General features: G+C 37.6%; 3 protein-coding genes across 3 annotated transcripts in view; 2 read left to right on the forward strand and 1 right to left on the reverse strand.

The window, feature by feature from the left end:
- The first annotated feature begins 540 nt into the window (after positions 1 to 540).
- Positions 541 to 6,966, forward strand: Ube3a (ubiquitin protein ligase E3A). The gene is made up of 11 exons (XM_011503626.1): positions 541 to 785; positions 1,816 to 1,951; positions 2,314 to 2,494; positions 3,204 to 3,569; positions 3,701 to 4,011; positions 4,097 to 4,294; positions 4,405 to 4,704; positions 4,785 to 4,985; positions 5,079 to 5,356; positions 5,438 to 5,890; positions 6,150 to 6,966. Exons 1-11 carry the CDS (start codon positions 739 to 741, stop codon positions 6,268 to 6,270), a joined length of 2,592 nt encoding a protein of 863 aa, XP_011501928.1. The 5' UTR covers positions 541 to 738; the 3' UTR covers positions 6,271 to 6,966.
- Positions 6,967 to 7,609: 643 nt separating this feature from the next.
- Positions 7,610 to 8,665, reverse strand: crim (QVR superfamily protein crim). The gene is made up of 3 exons (XM_011503627.1): positions 8,506 to 8,665; positions 8,067 to 8,201; positions 7,610 to 8,000 (listed from the first exon to the last, which is right to left on the reverse strand). Exons 1-3 carry the CDS (start codon positions 8,585 to 8,587, stop codon positions 7,723 to 7,725), a joined length of 495 nt encoding a protein of 164 aa, XP_011501929.1. The 5' UTR covers positions 8,588 to 8,665; the 3' UTR covers positions 7,610 to 7,722.
- An 11,105-nt stretch (positions 8,666 to 19,770) lies between these two features.
- CrebA (Cyclic-AMP response element binding protein A) overlaps positions 19,771 to 26,093 on the forward strand; it is a 21,380-nt gene continuing 15,057 nt past the window's right edge. The window contains exon 1 of the mRNA XM_011503628.1: positions 19,771 to 19,905. Coding sequence (XP_011501930.1) covers positions 19,840 to 19,905 — 66 coding nt within the window. The 5' untranslated portion in view covers positions 19,771 to 19,839. The remainder of the gene's footprint in view (positions 19,906 to 26,093) is intronic.

A 26,093-nucleotide genomic window follows, 5' to 3' on the forward strand; every position in this document is an offset into this window, starting at 1 on the left:
ACGCTCGCACACAAACACAGAGGCAGTAAAGACTGCGACCCTCGGGACGAAAAAAGTGCGAAGACCGCGGCTAGACTGTGCACACCAGGAAAACGAGAGGACGACAACGAGGAGAAGGATTGCGTACGCAATTCATAAAAACAGAGGCTCTTCGTAGGCGGGGCAAGACGTGTGTATAGGAAAGAAGGAAAAAAGGAAGGAAGGCCGGCTCTTTGCACGCTCTTTATAATATTACCGACGGCAACAACGACGACACAACGACGACAACGACGACAACAACGATAACAACGACAACAACGACGATAACAACGACGACAAGAACGATCGACAACGACAACAACAACGACAACGACAACGACAACGACAACGACAACGACAACGACAACGACAACGACAACGGCAACGGCAACGGCAACGACGGCGACGACGACGGCGACGGCGACGACGAGGACGACGACGACGACGACGACGACGACGACAACGACAACGACGAAGACGTACGCTACAACAATAACGACCACGACCAGAACGAGCAAAGAAGGAAAAATAGCACTCGCTGATCTCGTGCGGTGAGAGTGACGGAGCTAGCTGCTGTTGCTGCTGCTGCTACTGCTGCTGCTGCTGCTGCTGCCGCCGCCGCCGCCGCTGCTGTTGCTGCTGCCGTAAATTTTGTTTTGTGTCGTCGTGAGTCCGTCCGTCTCCGCGCGCGACGGCCAACATTACGACGATTCACATTCTATGAGCGCTCAGGGCCAAGGGGACCCTGGAGAAGATCTCACGTCCAGGTTTATTTTCTTAAGTCATATTAAGGAGAGCACGCGCGAAGGGATTTGCATATAATTATACATTATATGTGTATATATATATATATATATATATATATATATGCTAGTGCGCCTCCACGCGCTCTCTCCTCCTTTCTCATGCTTCCTTCTAAACTCACGCAATTTTTCACTCTCACTCTCTCTCTCTCTCTCATTCTCTTTCTCTCCTGCCCGCACCTCTCTCATTCTCTCTCCACTATTACTCTCTTTCTCTTTCGCACATCACATACGCATGCATCCTCATAAGCCCTCTTTCTCTCTCTTACAAATGTCTTTCCCGTCGAGTGATAATCGATATTTCGCACGTATGTTTATGTATTTGACTTGCGATGTGTATCGTGACTTTTAAAGACGGATACCAATTCTTTATGTATGTTGTTGCTGCCGCTTTGCGGTAATTAATAATTATGTAACTTTTTTTTTGCTGACTCTCAAGTTAACCTAATGCGAGTTTGATTGAATTTTTTTAAAGAAATATCGACTATATTTCTATTTTACAAAAAAATAGTTATGATTTTATTGATCAACGCATTTTATTAGATATATATTTTTTTGAATCTCCTATATTGTGCCGATTTTAATTACCGTCAGTTTTGTTTACGTTTTCTTTAAATATGCCATATCTACTTGCGATTTTTTCAACATTGCAGCAAAATCGAGGTTATTTTTCTAGTGTTATTGACGTGAAAGAATTATTATCTATTTATACGATTTTCTTCAACTTTTATCGAATCATAATTATTTCGACTTTCCATCTATTACCTTACAGTTTATAATTAGCTCTTTGTCTTTTATGCTTTGTATGTATCTGTGATGTTATTTTTATACCTACTAAGAAATGCCAAAAAACTACCTCTTCGTTGTGATATTATTATGTTACAATGCACTGGATAATTATTGTTGATAGAATGGAGCTTCTATGAATAGATATTTATTCGCAATATTTTTATTTTATAATGAATTATAATTATTATATTATACATCATTACAGGGCAGAATCAGAGACATCTTGTAACGATATGAAACGTGCAGCTGCCAAAAAATTAATTGAGTGCTACTTTTACCAGCTGACCGATGGTTGCGGTAATCGTGATTGTGGCAATCAGTACTGTGCATCTAGTGGAAAAGTATGCCAAACTACAAAGTTGCTTCTTAATTTTCTTATTAAAATCTGATCAAATTGTATTATTAGTGAATTAACTATTCATTAAATTCATTAATAATTCTTACTCTTTAGCTATCTGTAAATTAATTTAAAATCTAACGGCTATATGGAAATTTTGTGTGAGCTCATTATTGACAGTTCATGTTTAATAATGTTACATTAAGCTATTTTAATTGTCACGTTAGATATTATTTTTCAAAGATATTACCCAAGAGTATATTTTCAATGACAAATTTGATATTGATTATATGTATTAGTTTGTCACTTGAATAGTAATATTATGATTATTGATATAAATGATTCAAAGTGGGTTTAAAATTCTAGCTTACGAACCTGACAGCAGATGAAGCAGCCGCTCAAGCTATTAGCTTATTTTCAAAAGATGCAAGATTGTGCGACGGTGTCCATCCAACCAAAGTCGCAAGAACAACCATGGAACCAGGTCCAGCATCTCTAGCCAAAAGTCTACCAAATAAAAATGTTAATCCTACATGCTCTGTAGAAGGTTGGTGACAAAGTTTATCGTTTAAAGCATGTTTAATATATCATTAAAATATATTTTAATTTAGAAATGATGGATAGTAGTTTACCAACTGAACAAAAGAGTTTAAATTTACCTGTTGATTATTCAAGTGAAACCGATGACAAAAGTATAATAATTGATTTTGTGAAATCCACTAACAAAAGTGTGTTATTAATTTATCCTTTGATTTAACTTCTGTTGTAGCATAAATCACAATATTCCTAAAAATTTTAGATTTATCTCAGATATATAAGTCTAAAAATAAACGTCGTAAAGGGTCGGCTTCAACTATTTATAAGAAAAGGCCTTCCAAAAAATCAAACCTATTGGCCATGTTACAAAGAAATTCTGAATTTACCAATAATCAGCATCTTCTAATTAATAAATTAATCCTTTTGGCTTTATATTTAAGATATGTTGATGCAAAACAGATCATCAATGAGTCAAAGTCAAAGACCAAATGAAATTTTTCCTTAAATTAAACTTATTTATTTTCACGATTGTAGAATAAAAATAAAAGTAAAAAGTAGTCAAATTTTGTATTATGTATTATACTAATTTAATAAATATCATAAATGCACTTTGTGTGGTTTTTCATTTAAGGATTTAAATATACAATGATACGTTTCATTTTTAGCAATTATTTTTAAATTTATTTGAAAGATATAGTTGATTTAATTTTAATTTTTAGGAAAGTCAGTGCCATATCTTACCGAAACAAAACTTCTTGATATTATTAGCAAGTGTAAGTCAGAAGGTTCATACTGTCTTCTCATTAGGACATTGGGAGAAGTTTTTTCGTCAGCACAAGCTCTGAGCCAAAGTTTTTTAAAGTCTGAAAAAGATGATTCACCACTCACAGTCTTGCTTGATAGAGCTCCTGCATCTTTGCTGTGTCCTTCGGGAGATTTAAGTAAAGAGGCAGTTAGATCGTTACAAGGCGAAGATAAAGAAGAAGACAGCAGCGATCCTACACCAACAGTTCCTCAGATTGATGACACTAATGTAGATTTACCAGCGGTTCGTCGAACTTTTGCCGCCCTTTGGTCTTTACCAGGTATTGTTAGTCACTTATTATTATTATTATCATTATTATTATTATTATTATCCCTAAATATATTAAAAGTAAAATATAATATTTAATAAGATTGCATTATATTAGTTAACGACAAAAATTATTTTTATCAGGGGAAGCGTTCGAATCTGCATTAGTACATGCTCTAGTCACGTTGGCTGATAATATAGAATTAAATTTGCGAGTATTTAGTGGTAATTCTGAGGATAGCACAGACAGCCTGCTAAATGTATTTTTAATTGTCTTCGAGATCCCTGTTTTGGGAAGCAGTGAATATTTAGAAATGGCTTTGCACATGTTGTGCAAAGCTGCATCTTGTTTACCTATTTCGGATCAAGCCAAACTTGCTTGTATTTGGGCTCGGCATTGTAAAACACGATTGCCAAGTCTACTTCAATCGCTCCAGCAACTTATTACTGTTAAAGTAATGATGTTAAATTGTAGAGTAGTTATGCAACCTAAACGTAGAAAAGCAAATTTAATTGTTTAATATTCTGTTTCCATAATAGGTTATTGGAGGTACATTCACACGAGATTACTGTGTTCAAGATACAGATACTATTACAGCAACAACGAAAGTAATGAAAATTGTGTACTTTGCTAGTATTTTAGCTGGTGAGCTGGATTCACCAGAGCTTGCTCTTGACGAAGATAACGAATCCAATAATACTGAGAAATCTAACCAAAGAGCTTCGACAATTGCTCAGGTAAAATTTTAACAAAATTTTTAACAAGATTAACAGAAAAATGATATTAACAGGGGAGATTTCTCTTAATTATCATTATAATGAGTACAATGAAATTTTTTTCATTAAAGGATCCACTAGCTGTTGAATTAGCAATCTCATCGGTGGATGCTCGTAAACCTCTTATACCGTTTATTGACTTTTATAATGAGCCTTTAAGTGATATTGTTGAAATGGATAAAGATTTTGCCTATTACAAGAGTGAGCAGCCAAAGAAATTTAGTTTTATGAATTATGCGTTCATTCTTACACCTGCTACAAAAACTCTTGGTTTATATTATGACAATCGTATAAGAATGTATAGCGAACGTCGAGTAAGTTTTCTACAAGCAGTAGTTGGACAGCCTACGACTCCATACCTTAGACTGAAGGTAATGGAAAATCACATGCGATGATACGCTTAATACATTATTAATACATTACAATCATAAGATAATAAATTATTCTTCAGGTAAGAAGAGATCACTTAATTGAAGATGCCCTCATTGAATTAGAAGTAGTAGCTATGGAAAATCCTTACGATCTTAAAAAACAACTAGTGGTTGAATTTCAAGGTGAGCAGGGTGTTGACGAAGGTGGAGTTTCTAAAGAATTTTTTCAATTAGTCGTACAAGAAATTTTTAATCCAGATTTTGCTATGTTTACAACACAGGTATTTTAGTACAATACAATCATTTTACCAAGATTCTTTAATAATTAAGCTTTAATTGATAAATCGATGCGATCAAATATTATGAATTTTTAGGAGGATACACAAACGACGTGGTTTAATCCAACATCTTTTGAAAGTGACGCACAATTTACTCTTATAGGCGTAGTTCTTGGATTAGCCATTTACAATAATGTTATATTAGACGTACGTTTTCCAATGGTTGTATATCGTAAGTTATTGGGTAGAAAAGGCAGTTTTCCTGATTTAGAGGATTGGAGTCCAACGCTTTACCGAACCTTATTAGAAATGCTAGAATATACCGGAGATGATATGCAAGATATGTTTATGCAAACTTTTAGAGTAGGTTATAAGTAAGTTCTTCTTAATCTTCATAAATTATCGATACCTGTTGAAATAAAATATTAACGGGGTTTATTCTAATACTTGTCTAGAGACGTATTTGGTTCTTATTTATTCCATGAGCTTAAGGAAAATGGTGATGAAATTTATGTTACGCAAGAAAATAAAAAAGAATTTGTAGATTTGTATGCAGATTTTTTACTCAATAAATCCGTAGAAAGGCAATTTAAAGCATTTAGACGTGGTTTCCAAATGGTGACGGACGAAAGCCCACTAGCTCTATTATTTAGACCAGAAGAAATCGAGCAATTAGTCTGTGGGAGCAAGATTTTCGATTTTGCGGAATTGGAGGCGTCGACGGAATATGAAGGTGGATATACATCAGAGAGCGATACTGTACGTAATTTCTGGCAAGTCGCTCATTCTTTGACCCCTGAATATCAGCGAAGACTTTTGCAATTCACAACTGGTAGTGATAGGGTGCCTGTTGGTGGTTTATCACGTCTTAAAATGGTAATAGCACGCCATGGTCCAGATTCCGATAGGTAATTCATGAATTAGAAGTGAACTTATTATTTAAGGGAATACTAATGAATTGCATTATTTTTAATTGAAATATCAATTTTTTTCGATTACTTTTAGTATTTATTTATGGTTGACATTGTAATTTAACCTATGCTTGAATACATAAAAGTTATTGATATAATGATTTATAGCATTCCCTTAAAGACTTTTAATATTATTTTTATTATTTAATAAGTATTGATGTTCAACGTGGCTTATAATTCATACTTATAATTACAGATTACCAATAGCTCATACCTGTTTTAATGTGTTACTGTTACCAGATTATAGTACAATAGACAAACTACAGGACCGATTATTGAAAGCTATTAATTATTCAAAGGGCTTTGGTATACTTTAAATAATTAAAAGGCGCTATTTTTCATTAGTTACAAGGCATATCAGGAGAAAAATAATTTTGTTAAGCTGTCATTACATGGGTACAAAAGTGTGTAGAAAAGAAAGTGGAGCAATTTGCATCATTAATTTCGTTTCACCAGCGCATAATTCATGGATGTTTTTGGTACTTTTAGTCATTTAGTACGCGTTGTTGGAACGAAATTGAATGTTGTAATTGTTTATTATCATGGAAAGCGGAAACGAATCTCTCACACAAACGCTTTTTCTATTCCATGTTTCATCAGCCTTAGTCACAGATTTTTATTTATTGTGAATGTTATGCTAATTTATAATGTTTCTCTTAACTCTAAAATAATTCAAAATTGACATTTTTTTATAAACGCGTGCTTGTGAGTTGACGATTTAGCATTACAAAATCCATAATTAATTTTTACTTAAGTGTAAAGTGTCGAGAATTTCGTTAGCGACTGTCATTTCGTTATTTATAATGCAATTGAACATGAAATTGGCACATACACTAAAGAAGTTAAAAAAAAATATTTAAAAAGAAAAAAAAAAGAAAAGAAATGACTGTGATGCGAGTATAAATGTCGAGTAATTGCATAATAAACTGTGTACAGAATGTTTTACATATGTACATGTTTTTTTAAGAATTTTTTTAACCTTTAAAATTTTATGCATAATATTAATAATGAAAAATGCGTAATATTAATAATTAAATAAATGCATATTAACATCGTTTCTCTTTTTTTCTTTGTTGCTTTGTATTTGCACATGACGATTTGGCTCTAAATTTATACAAACATTCTATGTATGTAAATATAATTATAATTGTAAACCTTTCATCGGAGTAGATTATTATAGCAACACACAAATTATTTCAAAATATGATCTTAAAATATGAAAAATTAATATGGTACAGGATAAAAACAAAATCTTTATATAAGGAATATTTTAAATGGCTGTACTTTTATTTGTGCTCATTGTATATTCATATTTTGCTGTACATTTAGATAACAAAATTGAAATTATTCAGAAATTTATAATTAACATATCTTTCATCATTTTATTATTCAATGTCATTTTAGTCATGTGACAATAAAAAATCATTGTTATACTACACTAACTTATTTCTTATGCTTTATTAAATATATAAAAATTGTATATTAATATATAGTATGAAAAGATTTTACATATCAAGTTATTAAAATTAAATTTAATAATTCTTTATAAAAATGGAACGCAAAAATATCGACTAATTTATTTCATCAAGAGTAACAAAGTCTTACTGTTTATAAATTGCATAGGATTATTTGATTCAACTGTGTCGTGCCAAAGCGCTTAAAGTAATTGGATGGTTTTGTATATAGATTTATCACAATATTTGTGATTCTTTAAATAATTCTATAATTAATGGACGGATAGCTTTTGTATACAATCAGGCTTCGTTTCTTTAAACTAATAACCTAATGGCAATAATAGCAGTTGCAGTAAGCATAGACAATACAGTTTGAGAAGCGCTATTGCATCTATGATCAAAGTAACATATACACCATGTTACTTCATCGTAAAAATTTCTATAAATATCCAGCTGATGAATACTATTGTTGACATAATGCCCTAATCGGACATCTTTGGCAGCAGGTCTACAGCCTTCGTATTTATCTGCTGGTATATCAGTCCTAAAACCCCTAACAGCACTTAAACATTCTCGAGTAATTACTGTTTCAGCTGAAAATAATTAAATTTATATTATTATGAATATAGCAATCACATTTTTACGTTAATATAACGTACCTCCTTTTCTCTCAATAATTTTAACACATTTGTCGTCATATTCTGGGCACGTTTCTCCCCAGTACCAAAGCCAGTTAAATGGTGTTCCACATCCAGGTTGATTGCTATTGCAACGATAGCAATATAAAGCATCACCTATTTAAAACGTTTTATTACTGATTTAATATTCATGAATAATATTCCACATACGATAGTTATTAAAATCAATTATCTTTTTCGCAACAAGAATTTATACATATTTATTTTATTACTTTTGTACAACAAATCTAATATCATTCGTCGAATCATTTTTTATTTTTTTATAACAATTTTAATATAAGGATAAATAATTTCATTAAAGATATCTATTTGCTTGCGGGCCACGCCCCCTGCATTAAATGTGGTTATGAAAAATTCAAAATTGATATATCACGAATAATGTAGCGAATAATTAACTTGCCTTTTTGTACCAATGTTCCTACGAACAATGAAATACACAATATACTTTTGAACATTTTGCTTAGATAAGCGTCATTTATCATTTACACATAAAACTTTCGTCGAATAAACCTATCTCGTTCTCTCCAGTGCAGTATCTTCTACGGAGTTCAGATCTGTTATTCAAGTAATCCTGCACTCCATCAAATACATAAATACAACAGTCGGTAAAACAGAAATGTATATTATTATGATTATTAAGTGTGTATAATTCTATTGATTGAGTACTACAACATTTATTAAATCCTCATTAATTATATTCGGATTAATGAATTCGGATAGCTTATGTCACGCATTATGTTCTCAATAAAGTTCGTAATATTTTCTTATTTAAATATTGATTAATGAATTGAATATGTCCTTAAAATATAAAATGCTCGAGTGATGTTTTTCGTTGTTGAGAAATTTATTAATAAAATCTTAAGAAATTTTAAATTCAGTTAACGCGAGAGTTAATTATGTATATTAGAATTACTTGGTAATATTGATTTTACGCACAATCGATCATATTACTTATTCAGATTATTTATACTACCGTGATAAATAATAATTGAAATAGATTTGCCTTTACGAGTAATTTTTATTATGATTTACTTTTCTTTCTTTTTTTTTAATATTTTAATCGAAGATAGTTAAATATAATCTATTTTTATTTTCAAAGATATTTATGCTCCTTTATTAAATTAATAAAAATTAAATTTACCACCACGTAATTGTTGAAAGTAAAAATAAAAAACAACAACAACAACAATATAATAGTAGCTATTGTTAATGAAAGGTCGAATATGATTTGTAAAAATTGAAAAATGCAACATGAAATAGAAAAATTAAAAAGGAAAAAGCTATGAGTAACATTCGCTTGTAATGTATGCATATCGTAAATTCTGCATTACATTAATGTACTTGATAGTGCTTAGCTATTATAGAGTAATTACGTATAATTACGCATTGAAACAAAGTTATCGCATCAAAGTAGAAAATTGCGAGTAATGTATGCGATAAGCATTCACATCAAGCACTATAAGCGACTACTCCCAAAGCTTAAGTAAATCAAGCAAACGACGCGTCCATCGTCTAGCTTTATGACAAAATCTCTCGATCCTTATTAAATAGTCATTAGAATCCTCGTTTTCGACTTTCACTTTACTACCGAGATAAAAGGCCCGTTTGCCTACCATTGTGAGCTCTAATTTTCACATCGTAGACCCGCGTAAAGAATTCTTACCGCCATATACTCCATATACCCGCATTGTGCCGCAAGATGAACTTTCTGCTGTTATTCACCCGCATGTGAAGTGCATGTAAGCTTCTCCCATTCACGAGATCTCATCGCTCCTTAAATTATCGGATAATAAACGGAAACCCCACTGGACGTGCCGTCATCGAGAAAGCTAACGAAGCTCGACAGGCCCAGATCCATTGATAAATATCCTGCTTACGTTCTACTGTTGATCGATTAATTTCATAACATTGGCCAGTCGATTCGAGGGATGTTTCTCCGATTACATATTCAATTCTTTGGATGAATGCTACAGGCACCTTTTCTTTTTTCTTTTCTTTTCTTTTTTTTTCTAATGTGCAGAGCAAATTTCCTACACTTATTAACAAGCTGGTTATTTAGTAAATTCTTTGCTGCCGTTTTCCAAAATGTAGCAATCCAATTCCAATCGTTTTAAAAAGTCTTGTCCAAGAATTTTACATATATTGAAAGTTTCAGAGGATTTGCAAGTATTTAGACAAGTATATAGACTTCATTCGAAATCAATTGAACAGATTTGAAAAGTATTTGATACGATGTTAATTTGTGATATTGTCACGTATCGAAAGAACTTTTTTTTTTTTTTTTTTTTTTTTTTTTTTTTTTTTGTAATCTTTTGCCTTTACACTACATACACTTTGTTAGATGTAAATTATTTTCAATTTTCAATAATTTTTTTCTTTTTTTTTTCTTTCGTTCTAATCCACGCGTATTTACATATCTTTTTAAAAATAAAATACATACATTAAGATTGTAAATTGAAAATTTATATTCGCGTACATTTTTATCATTAATAAACATATTTAAACACACACACACACACACAAAAATTATTTACTCGTAATATATTGTATATATCGACATATTGTAATACGTACTAATTAAGTTTATAGAGAAGCTGTTTAATAAAACCGTTAAATATTATGCTGAATTAAATGACTGCGAACACAAAAGCGTAATCTTGTATATTTTTTCATCAGTCAATTGAGTGAAACATCTTCAATTTTATTAATTATCATCCCATTATAAATTTATAATTATTAATATATTTATTATTATATATATTTATGAGATGTATAAATTTTTACAACCATTCAACTAAACAATAATTTATTGTAAACTTAATAAAATAATTTTGTCTACTTACACTTTTTGTCAGCGAAGTTGGCGTATTTTTATCATTTGATGTGTGCATGTATGTACGTACATATATTTTAATGTCAGCTGTAATTATTGGCAACGCGATCACAAATACGTCCGTATAGAAATTTTAGCACAAATTTATAAAAGTGAATCTGAAAGAATTTCTACAATTTATAATTGCTCATCTGGAATCTAAATGCAAGAATGTAAATTCAACTACGTCGTTGTTTTGGTAAATCTAATTATATTTACAGTTAATATATATATATATATATATATATATATATATATATTTAATCGAGACTATAAATTTTTCAGTCCTTTTTACTGTTTCTTTTGTCTTTTAAAATTAAGTACAAAATTCGTCATTTAGTACTTTCCTTATAGTATCGTTTACGTAATAAATATTAAATATCTCAATGCTACTTTGGCAACAGTATTGTGTAATTTCTTCATTTCATCTAATTGATTAATATCTATCAATAGCCATATGAATAGTGCTACCTCTACATTTTAATAAAGCATTGATCGCGGTTTAATGGACTGAAATAATGGCGCTTATCACAGAATATGGAGGAAAATATTTAATTTTAACTACATACAAAGTAACAGATTTTTTTGTGTACCTACTTTAGAGATAAGATGACCTTGCATTCATCGTCACGTTTTATACATTAAACGAATGTTTTAGTGTTTGTAGAAACTATATTCTATTAAAATACAAGATTAAAATTTTAATTTTCAATTTTTATTATCTTATGTTTTTTTAATATTTTGTAAAGTAATCGTAAATTTGACTCGCGTATTTATATTGTCTAATAAGGTGAGTGCCAGTGATAGGGATCCTGTGTTTTTGTTAACATTTTAGTTCTAAAACATACGTTCTCCAATAGCAAAATATTTAAAACAAAAAACCTTCGTATTTATTTAATTGGTAATTTATTTAAATAATAGAGAATAAAAACCTACACGCCAATCGAATAAGAGTAATGTTCGTTTGAGCTGCGATTATTACAAAAAAAAAACAATTGATTATTTTTAATTTAAGTTTAGAGAAGAAACTAATATTTAATGCATAAACACGAGCAAGTTATATTATATGTTAAAATGAAGCTTACGGTAATTTGTACATTCAAGTACAATATAATAAATGTAAAGAATTTATATAATAACAAATATGGGTAAGTGCATATACAATTTTGAAGACCTTAAATTAAGCTATTTGTTTTATTTTGTTTTTTACATGATATACAATACACGCAAATTGATTTTTTAATCATTAGTTCTTACAGCTACAATAACGATAATATTATTTACTTTTATTAGAATTATTTATACAAATTTAATGTATAATAATTTTTCAAATTACAACATCGAAAAGAAGGTAACACGTGAACGTTATTATTTTATGTAATAAAATTCTTTCCCGATCACATAGGAATTACAAATTTATGTTGTAAAATTCTCTTTTTGAAATGAGATATGTAAGCGTGATGATTTGAAAAAGTTTTATACTTATTTAAACCGTATTAATTTAGGAAAAGTAAATAACATTATAATGCTTATTACCAGTTTTATTTATTTTTTTTTTAATTTTCAAAGAAAAATGAATCAATTTGTTTTAGAATCTCAAGTATAAGATATTTTTCAATCTATTGCTTTCCTCATTTTATCAAACCACTTTGCTACAGAGCTCTATATTATCAGTTTTAGATTATACAGTTTTCTTTAGAAAAAGTCTATGTGTAACTGATTGAACTGTTGTAAATATTGAAAGAATAACTGAAATGAAGATTATGTTAATTCTTGAAAAAATAAATTTTCTTTCGCTTAGAATACACGCGTGGTTAAGCGAAATGATGTATGAATTTTTATTATTTAACAGAATAGGATTTTCGTGCTTTTCTAATTATCAGACAAAAGGCAAAACACAGAAACGAAAATTTAGATATGTTTTTATCTATTGAAAAGTGAAGGTATAATAGAGAATTGCTTAAGTATAAATTTAACTCTTCCGCTCGTGCAGAGGTGCGATGAACTTTTGTACAATTTGCTATGTCATGAATAAATTATTTTGAGGATTTCATGTGTAATCGGAACACAATATAAATTTACGCACCTGATTCAATTTTGTAGCTACGATAAAATTGTTAATCATTCTTCAAGTATATATATATTGTATGCGTATTGTATAATAAACATCAATAGTATTATATTTAGGCTTATTATTGTTAATTACAATGACACGGAGACGTCGAGTTGGAGAGCTTGAGATAGAGAGAGAGATAGAGAGAGAGAGAGAGAGAGAGAGAGAGAGAGAGAGAGAGAGTGAGAGAGTGAGAGGGAGAGATTGAGTGGGTGGGAGAGAGGTGACCGGGGATAAAAGCAATCACTCTAATTATTTATAAACAGTGGAGAAGCAATTCGCTTATTGCGAGCTCATTTTAAATCGATTGAAAAGTCTCGGCTGCTATTTTGAAAACTCAACAATGTAAACGAAGGAGAGTAGGAGGCACTCGTGCCGGGCGCCGCAATTATGTTGCCAGTAATATTTATCCTCTTCCTCGTGTGCGTTCGCGCGGAAGTAACACGTGATGCGAACCGCTGCTCCTGGGCTCCTAATCGAACATATGCTTCAACGTCGTCTTCCGTCACGGACTACGGGCGTGCAGAAGGTTCAGCAACGCAAGGGAATGCACCGGTACTTTTTCGTGAAGAGGCTGATTGCTGGGAGGTAGTACTGGTAAGGCGGATGTAAGCCATATCCGACTTTCTCATAAAGCGAGGCGGACGACGCGAACGACGCGGAGTCGAGTCCCTCATTCGGAAAATCCAGCATTATTGCCAATCAGCCGAACGGTCTGTTGGGTTTGCGACCTCGGGGATGTCGGCGTCAGCCCGTGGAGTTCGCCGAAGGAAAGGGTCTGTCGTAGGCCGTGTGACAAGGTCCTTCGATAACGTCGACAGTTCCCGGGTAGCTCGAAGTCTCTGGGAGTCGGGACGATCGCGCGGGCGTTTCACCGGCTGGACGGTCGAGGGCCTGCGCTGTGGTGGCGCTGCGATCGACATCTCGCTCTCTCGTCCGCGACGAACGACTCCGGTCCGCTAGTAACAGGTGGTTCGCGTTGGTTGGTCGAATCCCGCTCCTCGACCGGGCCGTGTAGTCGCTACCCCTTCCGTCGCGCCCCCGCGCTCCCTCGCTCGCTCGCTCACACACACACTCTCTCTCTCTCTCTCTCTCTCTCTCTCTCTCTCTCTGTCGGCCGCAGGCGCAGACGACCGGGCCGCCGCCACCGCCGCCACCGCCGCCGCCACCGCCACAGCCACCGCCGCTGCCGCAGCCGCAGCCGCAGCCGTGGCCGCAGCCACAGCCGTCACGACCCCGGCGCAACCGCGAGTCGTAAGCGCTCGGCGCAGTGCGTCCGTAGAACCACGTGCGTTAGGACGCGTCCTCGATTGCTTTCACTGAGCGAGAGACGAGAGGTAGGCGCGCGCGCGCGCGCCCCAGGTACCGTCACCGGTGCAGCTCGCCCGAGAAGCATACCGAGTCGCGGTGGTGACGTGCGATCGAATCAAAGGGGGGGGGCGCGAAAATTCAAAAGGGACAACGCCCTGCCGGCGTCCGGCGCCGGCGACTCATACGGTCCGCTGGACGCGGTCAGCGAGCAACAGCGGCCAGTGCGCGAGTGGTGCAGTGAGCGCGAACCCTGGAGCTGCTGGAGCGAGGTGACGAGGGTGTCGGGCTCGTCGTCCTCCTCGTCCCCGTCGTCGTTGTCGAGAGGTAAGACAGGGAGGTCTGGGCGGTACGCCATATGTTGGCCGCGCGCGTTTTTAGCCCCCACGGAGGCGCCCGCTCGATCACGTGCGCACCTCGCGGGATTTAAAGGCCGACCCGCGACGAAGACCCGCGAGTTCGCGCAGCCGCTTTCTCTATCCGGGCGGCCCCTTAGCCGCCGTTTATAGCCATGAACATCCCGAACCGCATCGATTTTCGCCTCCGTGCTACACCCCCGCGTTCCGCCGCTACGCGCCGACAAGGACTTTCTAATTCTTTTGTCCGTGTCGTCCGCTTCTTCGCGAGCAGCCTTCGCTATGTCGGCGTTTCCAGTCTATAGTAAGAGAAGCGCAATTAATCGGTGAGGAAAGTTATTGCACGCTAGCGGTACTTTCGACAAGTATGCGTCGCTGCTTGTCGTCGCCGCCGCCGCCGCCACCGCCGCTGCCGCTGCCGCTGCCGCTGCCGCTACCGCTGCCGCTGCCGCCGCTACCGCTACTTAATGTTTTTCGCCCTTCACTCGCGATAAGTGATAATTTCTTTGTCGTGAAAAGCCCTACCCCGTATGCACGTCGGCTTTCTTTATTCTCCTTAATTGTACAACCGTACGTGACGGACGATTTCCTTCACCGAGCTCCTCCATACATTATCGCTCCTGTGATAAGGCTGATACAACTCTGTTCTCAGCCCAGATTGTTTAGAATTGATGAAGATTAACGATGAGCTCATGCTCTTGCTCAGCTCATCAACGGTCCAGCGAATAGGCTTACGATTATTTAATGGCGTGCGCGCGACGCTTTTTCCAACAATACAAACAAATTATGACATAATAGCGGCCGATCAGCATACACATATTGTACATTAACATGCTCGATGAAATATCAGTTCGTATTTACAAATACGTCGTCGGTGGCGGCGGCGAAGGCGACGATGGTGGCGGCGGCGTCGCTTCCTCCGCACGATCAACAAGTTGCAAATATTAGACTATGGTATGGGCGCTCACCTACGCTCGATAATCCCGTTGGAATTGATTTTTTTAATCATGAAATTTTCGAATCCGTGTTATCAAACTCTCTCTCTCTCTCTCTCTCTCTCTCTCTCTCTCTATCTCTATCTCTCTTCATCTCTCTTCATCTCTCTTCATCTCTTTTTTACTCCTTTCCACTGTGCTACCCCCTCCTCCCCCTATTTGCCTCTCTCACTCTCTACCTCTCTCTTTTTCTTTCGCTCCTTCTTTCTAACCAACGACGACGGCAGCGCACAACTAGGTTAGCGACGAGTGCCGCTCCGAAAAATCGCATCCGTCTCGTAAATCAATTAAGAAGGCCATTTCTATGGATCGTAAATGCATGATGCAAAGAGGCGGGGGTGGGAGAAGAAAAGTAAAGCGTCTTTCCCTCGCCCTCGACTTTAAAGAGCTCCGGGAATCCTGTAAACCGGTTCGTTATCACTAGTGCATTTCTTTACCTATTGCCTTTTCAAGATTCTTGCTTACCTGCCCTCGCGAAAAATAAGTAATCGTATGTACGAATATACTCACACGTATGTGCACGTATATAACTCTACCCCGCCCCCCCCCACCCACCCCCCCCCCCCCCCACCCCCCCCCCCCCCCCCCCCCCCCACTCGCTCGAACGCGTCGCGGTTAATTAAATCATACGCGTATTATCCAGGCACTGCATCACCACTACGACGGCCAGTCACATTATCCACTGGAGTAAGAGCGACGCTCGTTGGATTTTTAATCCAACCTAATTACGAACGACCAGCTAACTGTCACCAATGTCACCGATTTTGCAATGACGAAGAGAGCGGATCGTGGCAGCGCTTAGTCGATCGAAACGTCCATAGGCCCTCCCCCCCCCCCCCCCCCCCCCACCCACCCACCGCCACCATTGCCACCCACACCGGCACAATAAAGCAAGCGTGCGTTTCCGCTTCGCGCGCTATTTTCAGCCGCACTGCCGCCGACTTATTGCGTTTTTTTTGTCCCTCCCACCCGTCCTCCTTCCCTCTTTTCCTCTTTCCTTCCTTCCTTCCTTCCTTCCTTCTTTCCTTCCTTTCTTCCTTTGCTTCCTTCCTTCCTACCATTCTCCCTCCCTTCCATTCGTCCGTCCTTCCTTCCTTCTTTCCTTCTTCCTCGCTTATTCACTCCCATTATACATTGACATATGGCTTACCAAGGAAAACGTCACTCCGACCGCCGATTAACCCGATTTTATTTTTCGGATTAAGATTTCGCAATTCGAGGCTGTTAAGAGAATCCGCTGTTCCGTTACGCTACGCCGCACATTACGATTTCGGTTCGCTCTACCGAGACTACCATTCCTTTAAAGTCCGTGTGCGCACTTAGCTTCTTATGGGCTTTTAATTATCGATCTTGATGTTCATCATATCCTTCCTACTTCTCGAGACGAAAGGTCGAAAATCTAAAGTCCCCGGATTCGTCCAATAAACCATCGATTCTATCTACGAATTTGTTACTCTAATTGGATTATCATTTTATCTCGTTGCATTTCTAAAGATGCGTGCCGAAAATTGCCAGGATTTTCGCGCTCACTCACCGAAACTTCATTATAAAGTGGCTTCTCGTACCAGAATGCGGCAAAATGCGGCCGATCGCACTTCTCATCGTGCAATTTTATCGCGGCAGGGTATGGGCGGGAGGGAGAGGCGCAGTCGAGTCGACTCAACTCGGTATCACGATTACCACCGATGTACTTCAGGGCGTCGCGAGCGCAGTTTAGCGTCCCGTTCCTCGAAAAGAGCTCTCGTAAGGCCCGGGTTTACTCGTAACCGCATCGGGCTAGTCCCAGGAAACCTTGACTCATTATGTCCTAAAATAGCCGCCGGCGGTTTTCGATGGCCGAGTGTCGTGTGTGGGGCTCCTCCGCTGACAGTCGGCGCGTAGCTGCGTTCGGCGGCGCACGTGGGAGAAGACGCCCAGGTTTGGGAACCAAGTACAAGGCTGCTGCTCCCCGGGCTCGAGGATAATTTCAACGGCGCACCGTTTGGATGTTGGTCTCGGACGCGGATGTCGTCTTGCGAGGATACGTCGTCGCGCGGTGTCTGTTCCCTTAGAGCGCGGCTGCTCCTTATGTATTTATGTTTACGCGTCGTGCGAGCATGTGCGATGCTCGAGGCAAAAGGATGCTTCGTCGTAAGTCTGACGGTTGTATTGGAGAAGATAGCCATACTGAATATGAGACAAAGCAAAGTTGTGTCATCAAACGCGCTGATCACTGTAAATGAAAGGCATTTCATCAATGCCTCTAACGAGCCTCTTAATATTACTATTGAGAGAGACCCCCCCCCCCCCAAAACAAACCACACTTTTAATCCCCCACCTCTCTCTCTCTCTCTCTCTCTCTCTCTGTCACTCACTCTCTCACTCACTCACTCACTCAGTCACTGTCATCCTTTCCTTCTATCTCTTGCTCTTAACAATAGTGCATTCGACTTGTCAGTAAAGTAATTTTATATCGCGTTTGTCGTGGATTTTTCACTGGCGACAATAGTCCTCCTACATGGCTATTCGATTAATGTCGTTTGCGGTATTCTATTTACGAGCAACGCGATGTATAGCGGATTTCTGCGGCAAGCGCATCGATCGATGTAGATAGAAAGACTGATTTATTAAGGACAATGAAATTAATGTTATTAATGATAATTTATTGAATATAATATTGAATTGCGCGTAGTGACTTCATTTGCGTGTAAAATAAATATTAAATAAGAAAATTTATTGGTATTGCTTGTTGTGCGTTAGGGTATTAATTTAAATTCATTTTTATTTAATGTTTGATACTCTTTGAAAATATATGTAATGTTAAATACATGAAAGATTTTTCGTTTCTAGTTAATAAAGAGCGCTAATTTGCCTGCGAAATAAATCAAATACTGTTTTTTGTTCTAATGATGTCAGCGCGTTGTTATTATTATTAGTATACGAAGACACATGGCTTTCTACTGTAATTATTTATCTTTACAATAAAATTGATTCGACAAATTTTTACTAATTTTACTTACTCGTTAATAGTATACGGCTAAATAATACATAAAAGCAACAACGACTATAAGAGAACTATGAGAATAATAATAATAATAATAATAATGATAATAAACTGTTCGAAATTTTATTCAATGCTTTGTGACAATATAAATGTCGAAGCCATTATGAGTAATTCAAACGTTTTCAGTGGAAAAATAATTTTTAAATAATCATGCAATTAGCTCATACAGCCTTTCATATCTCTCTTTCTCTCTATACGCGCGCACGCATGTGCACATTTATGCAATGAATCATGATTCCCTATGATCTGCTCATGGAAGAACTTTTGCCCAGTAGAGAAATTGCTATTATACGGCATGAGTTTCACCTTCATTAGAAGGACGATCGGTTACATTAACGATAAAAAGTAATTAGCCATAAGGCCATACATCATTCGTAATAAATCTGTATATAAATGAGAAATGAGAGAGAGTGAGAGAGGGTGGGGGGGGGAGAAGAGTGGTTAGAAACTAGCCAAAGAAAAATAAAAAAAAAAAGGGTTAGACCGTACGTAGTAGTATTGACATCGCTGTACGGATCGATCAGCGAATTAAAATGCGAGCGAAAGGCCTCAACGATAAGATTGTCGCCGGCATTATTGTAATTATTAAGCGGACAATCGATCGTTAAGCTCTCTGGCTTATTTTTCAGCGAAAGCAGAAGGAGACACGATGCTTTAATTCAGCCGAGTTAAATCACCCGGCAGCATTGCGAGAGCGTAAGGCTCCGCGAGCATCTTGAGAAAGACCGCCAACACCGACATCCACAGAGGAAGAGGGAAAAAACAAAGAGGGAGAGAGAGAGAGAGAGAGAGAGAAACAGACATAGCGAGAGAGAGAGAGAGAGAGAGAGAGAGAGAGGACAAGAGAGAGAGAGAGAGTGAGAGATCTTCTCACACACACACACACACACACGCACGCACGCACGCACACACACACACACACACACACACACACACTCACTCACCAGTACAAAAAGAAAGAGAGAGAGAGAGAGAGAGAGAGAGAGAGAGAGAGAGAGAGAGAGCGCGAGAGGGAGGCCGAAAGCTTCCTTCCTCGCCGACGATAGGATGGAGTTTTACGACGTGGGAACCAGCGACCTTAGGGAGCTCTGGGACTCGTACCTCGTCGAGTCGGTAAGTCCAAGACGATTCTCTACGTGACGAATTCCAGGGCGGCGGCGCACAGTACTGCAACGGGACCGACGACGGCAACGTCGACGCGCAATCCCCAAGCCCGGGATGCACTTTCACTACTGCACCACCATGCGGGGCACCGATCTTACAATCGCCTCATTCACAGTTAAATTGAAAACTCTCCGCGTGGTAGAAACACCGTTGTTGCGCGGTTTCGAACTTTAAGTACCATAAGCGGGAACAGTGCGCGGTATGAGTGGGGGCGGGAGGGAGGGGGGTAAGCATGGTGAAACTGTGTTATTTTACGGACTCCTTATGAAACGTTCAGCTCGCGATCCCGCGCGATTTATATTTTAAACACTGTTTATAAACAAAATATTCGTGCCGAACAATGCAGGCAAGTCCCCCCAACTTTTTATCTGCCATTCATTAGCGACCAATTTTATTTTCATTATGATAAGAAGTATTTCATTCGTCCGCAACGCTCTTGAAATCGCCTTATAACCCATAAGTGCACATAAATTTTATAGATTGAAAAAGTATACTTGCGTCGACGACAGCCGCACTGCACTCGTTCTTTTTTCCTTCGATTTCATTATAATTGATAAAGTGAACATTGAGCTCGCGAATTTCGCTTTTTGAATTTCTCTAGGTGCCCTTAACGGCAAAAACATAGTAGTTCAATTAGGGCGAGTCGCGATCAAAGTACTCCGGATTATTCGATTGTCAAATAAAAGCGCATCGTTGTTTAGTCGCTGACTGTTTCTTCATTCGAATCCAGCTTGACCTTTTATTTTCATTATAAAAAGTTCGAGTGTACTTTTATCAATCGTGACTACGGCCAAGTTGTTGGAAATAGAAACTTTGCTGTTTTATGCTTAACCATGTACATCTTATGACACGGACTCAATATCATAGTCTGAGAAAGAAAATTGCACATATTTATATGCCTCGTAAGCTAAAGACATTTCAAGTGCAATGGCGATGTTCTCATGCTGAACGTACCACTTGAGTTATCATTTTGTCTCTAATCACCGCTTGAATCGATTGAGCAGTAGCATACGATTATACTAATAATGCTAAAGTTTTTATTGGGTTGAGTGAAACGATGACGATGAGTAGACATTAGATTACTTTTCATCGCGTTCGACTGCACGACAAATCAAAATTATAAATGCACATAATACAATGTTAGCAGCGAGCGTCCTAGTTATCTGTAACTCTGATATCACAATTACTTGTTTTATCTATGCAGCTCTATATTAAATGAGGGATTATAAAGACGATTACTTATACATATTTCATTTTCGGATGTCACTCGACAGACTTTGTCGCCGATTTGTCATTTGTGCTCTTGTACCCGCGGCGCTTATCTCAGCCCGTAATTCTCCTTCAAATATAATTAATATACATTATCATCGTAAAATAACTCACGAAAAGCTGAAGTATATACAGATAAAAATTAATAGGTAATTTTGTGGCATATAGTCATTTTTATTGCGTAGTGTATATTTTTGAATATATTAGTAAAACAGACGCGGAGAGTCGTCGGAGTAGAAAACGTTAGTTCTGGGAGGTCGAAACAATATTAATGCTTTTTTCTTGATAAGATATCTATAATTCAGCATGAATTGCGTCAGGTAAAAATAGTTTATAAGATATTGTCCCACTGATTAATTCTTAAATATCTATATATATATATATATATATATATATTTAATGTTAAATATATGATTGGCCTTATGTAACTAAATAATGTATTTGTAGGTAACAATAGTATTTTATAATTTTTGTTTAGTATAAATATGTTTAAAAATGCTATATAGGATTCCTTGTAAATATCATTATTGCTTATAGTTAATGCATTGCCGAATGAAACTTGATGTTCCGCGCTAATTACACCTTTTCTTTTTTTTTTCTTTTTTTTTTCCCCTTCATCATTCGATCTTTTCTAACACATTTCCAGTGGATTGTCTTTCATAAAAATTGTATCTTTTATTACTAATTCTTGCTCTCCGTTATATTAATGCATAAGATTTGCAATGCGTCGCATTTCAATCGACTTTATTTTCTAAATTTGTCGTTTCTACAGCAATTCAAATGCCTTGATGGATTTTTAATTGAAGCGAATGATGAATTATTCACTATATAGTCAAAAGTGTCTCTTATTGTCATGTAATGAAAAAGCTGACCACATGTGACTGCTTTGTAACTCCATTGGTCTGAAATATCATCTGATACTATATAATACAAGTTTAAACATAGTCATTTTCGCATTCGTTACCTATTTAATTCCTAATGAAATTTACTTCAATTTCAATAAGAAGCGCTTATTAAGTCGTGAAATTGACAATGATCGAAGAAATAATTCATTTACATTTACTCTAAAATAAAGTAATTTTTACTCTACATCATTCGCTTATTGGTTTGTAAATATTAGAAAATTAGAATATCGATTATTAGTATATCGATGTTTTACGGTAGGTTATAAATAAGTTATATACTATCAAATCTACTACACTTTACGAGCTAAAAAGTAGTTGTAGTGTACGTCAATTTATAGTGTTTCATTTATTTATCCACGATTGCAGAATTATGCTTGTTTTTTTTTTCTTCATAAATGTCGTGCTATTCAAAGATCAAAATAACACTGATTTGCATCTTGTGAACAATTGGAAAATTTCAAATGATGCAGAATAATTATTCGGTAACAGCCTTATTCAAGCATTAATTTGAACAATCTTGATTGAGATTGGAAGAAATTCCACAATCACAAAAAAAAAAACACAGAGAGAGAGAGAGAGAGAGAGAGAGAGAGAAAACAAAAATTTTTCATTTGTAAAATTGTAAGTATCGAGCACATGTAAGTATATATTATTTGCACAATATTCTTCCACGATTTAGACCATTCTTTTATGTCTTTTGGGAAATATTAATAAAAGAAAAAAACGAACAAAACGAAAAAAAAGAAAAAATAGAAAAGAAAAAAAGAACTTTAATCGTATATTATGGCTCTTTCTTAATATGCACTCGTACAATCGTTAATAAATAATAAATGTATCCAATTGGTCTATAAATATTTTTCACTACCTCAGACATGGGGTAATAAATTAACTGGATATAATCTTCAAGAACATCTGTTTTTCGATGTCGATGTTCTGAACTGAACTATATCTATACGACATTGTACCTTCGTAACGTTGATTATAGTAATACGATATTGCATAGAGTTCTTGTTCGTTTGCGCAGGTGTCAAAGGCGACTCGACACATTAGTGACACAGATGTTTTATGACTCTGGGCTCCTTCAATTTTTCTTTTTCCATTTTTTTCTTTTGCTTTTTCGTCTTATCAACGATCGTGATCCCACAAGTATTTGTAAGGTCTGCAGCTCATGAATACTAATACGCTACACGAACATTCTTTACGAAATAATAGAAGCTTATGGCCCATTACCGACTCTTTGTCCCCTGTTGTTAATATTAAACATTTTTTTCTCCCTCTCTCTCTTGTTTGTTATGCTTTACGCACGAGCGTAACGAAATTTAATATAAATTGAACCTGCTTGACCCATTTTTGCGACGTTGTAGAAAACTGTTTGACTTAACGTTAATGGGTCATTTTTACCCAGTGTGAGAGGTTCTTATTATGCTTAATGGCTTGAACCGCCGAAAGCCTGCGAAAATTGCATACAAGTCAAATTAAGAAAGCCAATGCTAGGCAATTTAACGTAGAAAAAAATTTCCAATTCCACGTGGTGGAATATTAAGGTTAACAGCGAAGAATACACATAAAGCTTAAATCAGCCATTGCTCGGTTATTTAAAAGGAAATCGTTCTTAACGCGCGCTTTTATAACATTAGAATAACCGATGCCAAATGTATAATTCCGAATTGCCGCCGATTAGTCAGCCGTCGCGATTAATTGTCGCTTTAATCGAATGCCTTACAGAATCCTATACATTGGCCTTTTTATTTTTCTTCTGCTTTTAATATAAAATACACTTACGGAAATTCCCGGCATTATTTCAGATTAATGCTAGCTCAATTTCTGCACGTAAACATTATTCTTAAGATTAAAAAATTATTGATAAATAACCTAAGATAAAAGAATTTTTCGATGTGTCACGGCACTTGGTATAATTGTTCAACGAAACGATTTGAGCAGACCTTGCAGTGACGTAACGTTGCTCAAAGAATATTAACAGAAGTGCGCTCAGTTGCGGATAGCGCCGAGTCTTTATTTATTTATTTGTTTGCTTTCACGTGACAAATTGAAAAGCCTAAACGACAAAAGGAGATAATAAACATCGAACGCGTTTGTTTTTGGCGTCTCGCGCTCTATCGGTCCCAACTCTCTATATCTTGAATGAACAAAAGAAGATGAAGAAGAAGAAGAAGAAGAAGACGAAGAAGAAGACGAAGACGAAGACGAAGACGAAGACAAAGACAAAGACGAAGAAAAAGAAAAAAAGGAAAAATAAACGTCATTTGTCCGCTTGGTGTGTTCGCCTATACTTCTAAAGACAAAGACGAAGAAAAAGAAAAAAAGGAAAAATAAACGTCATTTGTCCGCTTGGTGTGTTCGCCTATACTTCTCGCTCGTTTCCGTTCAATCGCGGCCGGCCTCCTTTTTTCGCTTTCCGCTTCCGTCATCCGAAGATGATGATACGAATGTCCAATTAGGGTACGAAATGGACTCCCGCGACTGGCAGACAGACGCACTCCGTCATTCACAAATCGATTCGGGCGAGACGCGCGGCCCCGATAAGATCTACCTATCTATATCTCCTCGCTTTCTTGGCGGGGTGTTGGGGGGGGGGCGACGTGTCATTCAGAAATCCCTTTTTCCTCGGGTCTTCGACGGTAGGCCACGGAGGGCGGGGGAAGAGCCGGCGGCTAGGCTATCTGGCTGAGACGAGAGGGAAGCGAATGGAGCCGAGCGCGAGGGTGAAGGGTTGCGGAATCGGAGAAGGCGTCGTTTTGACCGGCTATCGTCATGGCGCGTTCTCGCGTTACATGAACCTTATCTCATCGAAAGAGCGCGACCACGCGGCGTTTTGCGGTTATCGAAGGAAACGCAGAGAGATAAACCGACCCGCCCAGACTACGTACGCTTCGTCGTAATTCCATCGACTCGCCGAGCTTACGCCGACGACGCGTTTAGTTTCCGGAGTAGGTAACGGCTCCAGGGACCAGATCCCCCCCCCCCCCCCCCGGCCCCCCCCTCCGGCCCTCCCTTCCGCTTTCCATCCTCAAAGTTTACGTAAAGTAAAGTCCGTGCCCAATTGCCTCACGGGGCACTCTACCGAGCCAATTCGATTTTTGGCTAAGAAAGCTTCTCGAGAAGTAAGTCGTTTTCGTGCGCTTTCGTTTAAGCTCGAACCTTCGGTGGCAATAAGAAAATGAAAAGGAACGGCTGTTAGCACACTATTATATTTTCCGTTTGGCGCAAATGAAACGAGCGCGACGATAAGTTTGGAGCCTGAGTGCAAGAGGAAACGAAACGATTAAGATTGCAGAAGAATTTCGTCGCAGCCGCTGGACGGAAAATAACGAGCAACATAGTGACTCGGTCTCTCTCGAGTTTCGTCGGATTTTCACTGGAGCGCTCGAACGTTCGCCCCAATAGTCCAGGAGACGCGTTTCTCGTCGAGGTCCGCGCTCGCGCAATACAAGCTCGGTTGTCGTGGATGGCGCGTCCTGGGAAAACGGTCAGGCGCTATTCGGCGGTAGGTCGACTTGATAACGCAGCTGCGCTAAGAGGTCAGTCTCACGCGGCCTCGAATGCCGTCGGCGCAACGCAGTTGTAGTGCACGGAGCCCGATATCGCTGCGCAGCCGCGTAATCAGCTCTCCAAGATAATCACCCGGGGCGCTGCTTTTCGTCATCCGGCGAAACGAATTTTTTTGCCTCAGGCGCAACAGGTGAATCGGTGGATGGCATTGACATTCTACTCCGCTTTTCCTTAGTAAGGATGCTGCCTATGAGATACATTTTCCGCCGTTGATTGAATGCTCGAGATGCATCCACTGGTCGTTTTCCTCCCATCCTATTTTCTCCCCCTTCTCTCCTATTCCCCTCCCCATGCCCTTTTCCTCCAAGAGGAAAAACACGAACGTGTGCTCCACAGAGATAGAGTTAAAGAAAGAGAAAGAGAGAGAGAGAGAGAGAGAGAGAGAGAGAGAGA

Source organism: Ceratosolen solmsi, unplaced genomic scaffold (genome assembly GCF_000503995.2).
Source record: "Ceratosolen solmsi marchali unplaced genomic scaffold, CerSol_1.0 scaffold8, whole genome shotgun sequence".
NCBI lineage: Eukaryota > Metazoa > Arthropoda > Insecta > Hymenoptera > Agaonidae > Ceratosolen > Ceratosolen solmsi.

Coding starts and splice junctions, on each gene's coding strand:
- Ube3a (XM_011503626.1), top strand. CDS start 739: ATGAGCGCTCAGGGCCAAGGGGACCCTGGAGAAGATCTCACGTCCAG. Junction 2,495..3,203: donor TCCTACATGCTCTGTAGAAG/GTTGGTGACAAA, acceptor TTTAATTTTTAG/GAAAGTCAGTGCCATATCTT. Junction 4,705..4,784: donor CTCCATACCTTAGACTGAAG/GTAATGGAAAAT, acceptor ATTATTCTTCAG/GTAAGAAGAGATCACTTAAT.
- crim (XM_011503627.1), bottom strand. CDS start 8,587: ATGATAAATGACGCTTATCTAAGCAAAATGTTCAAAAGTATATTGTGT. Junction 8,202..8,505: donor AGGAACATTGGTACAAAAAG/GCAAGTTAATTA, acceptor CGTTTTAAATAG/GTGATGCTTTATATTGCTAT. Junction 8,001..8,066: donor AATTATTGAGAGAAAAGGAG/GTACGTTATATT, acceptor AATTATTTTCAG/CTGAAACAGTAATTACTCGA.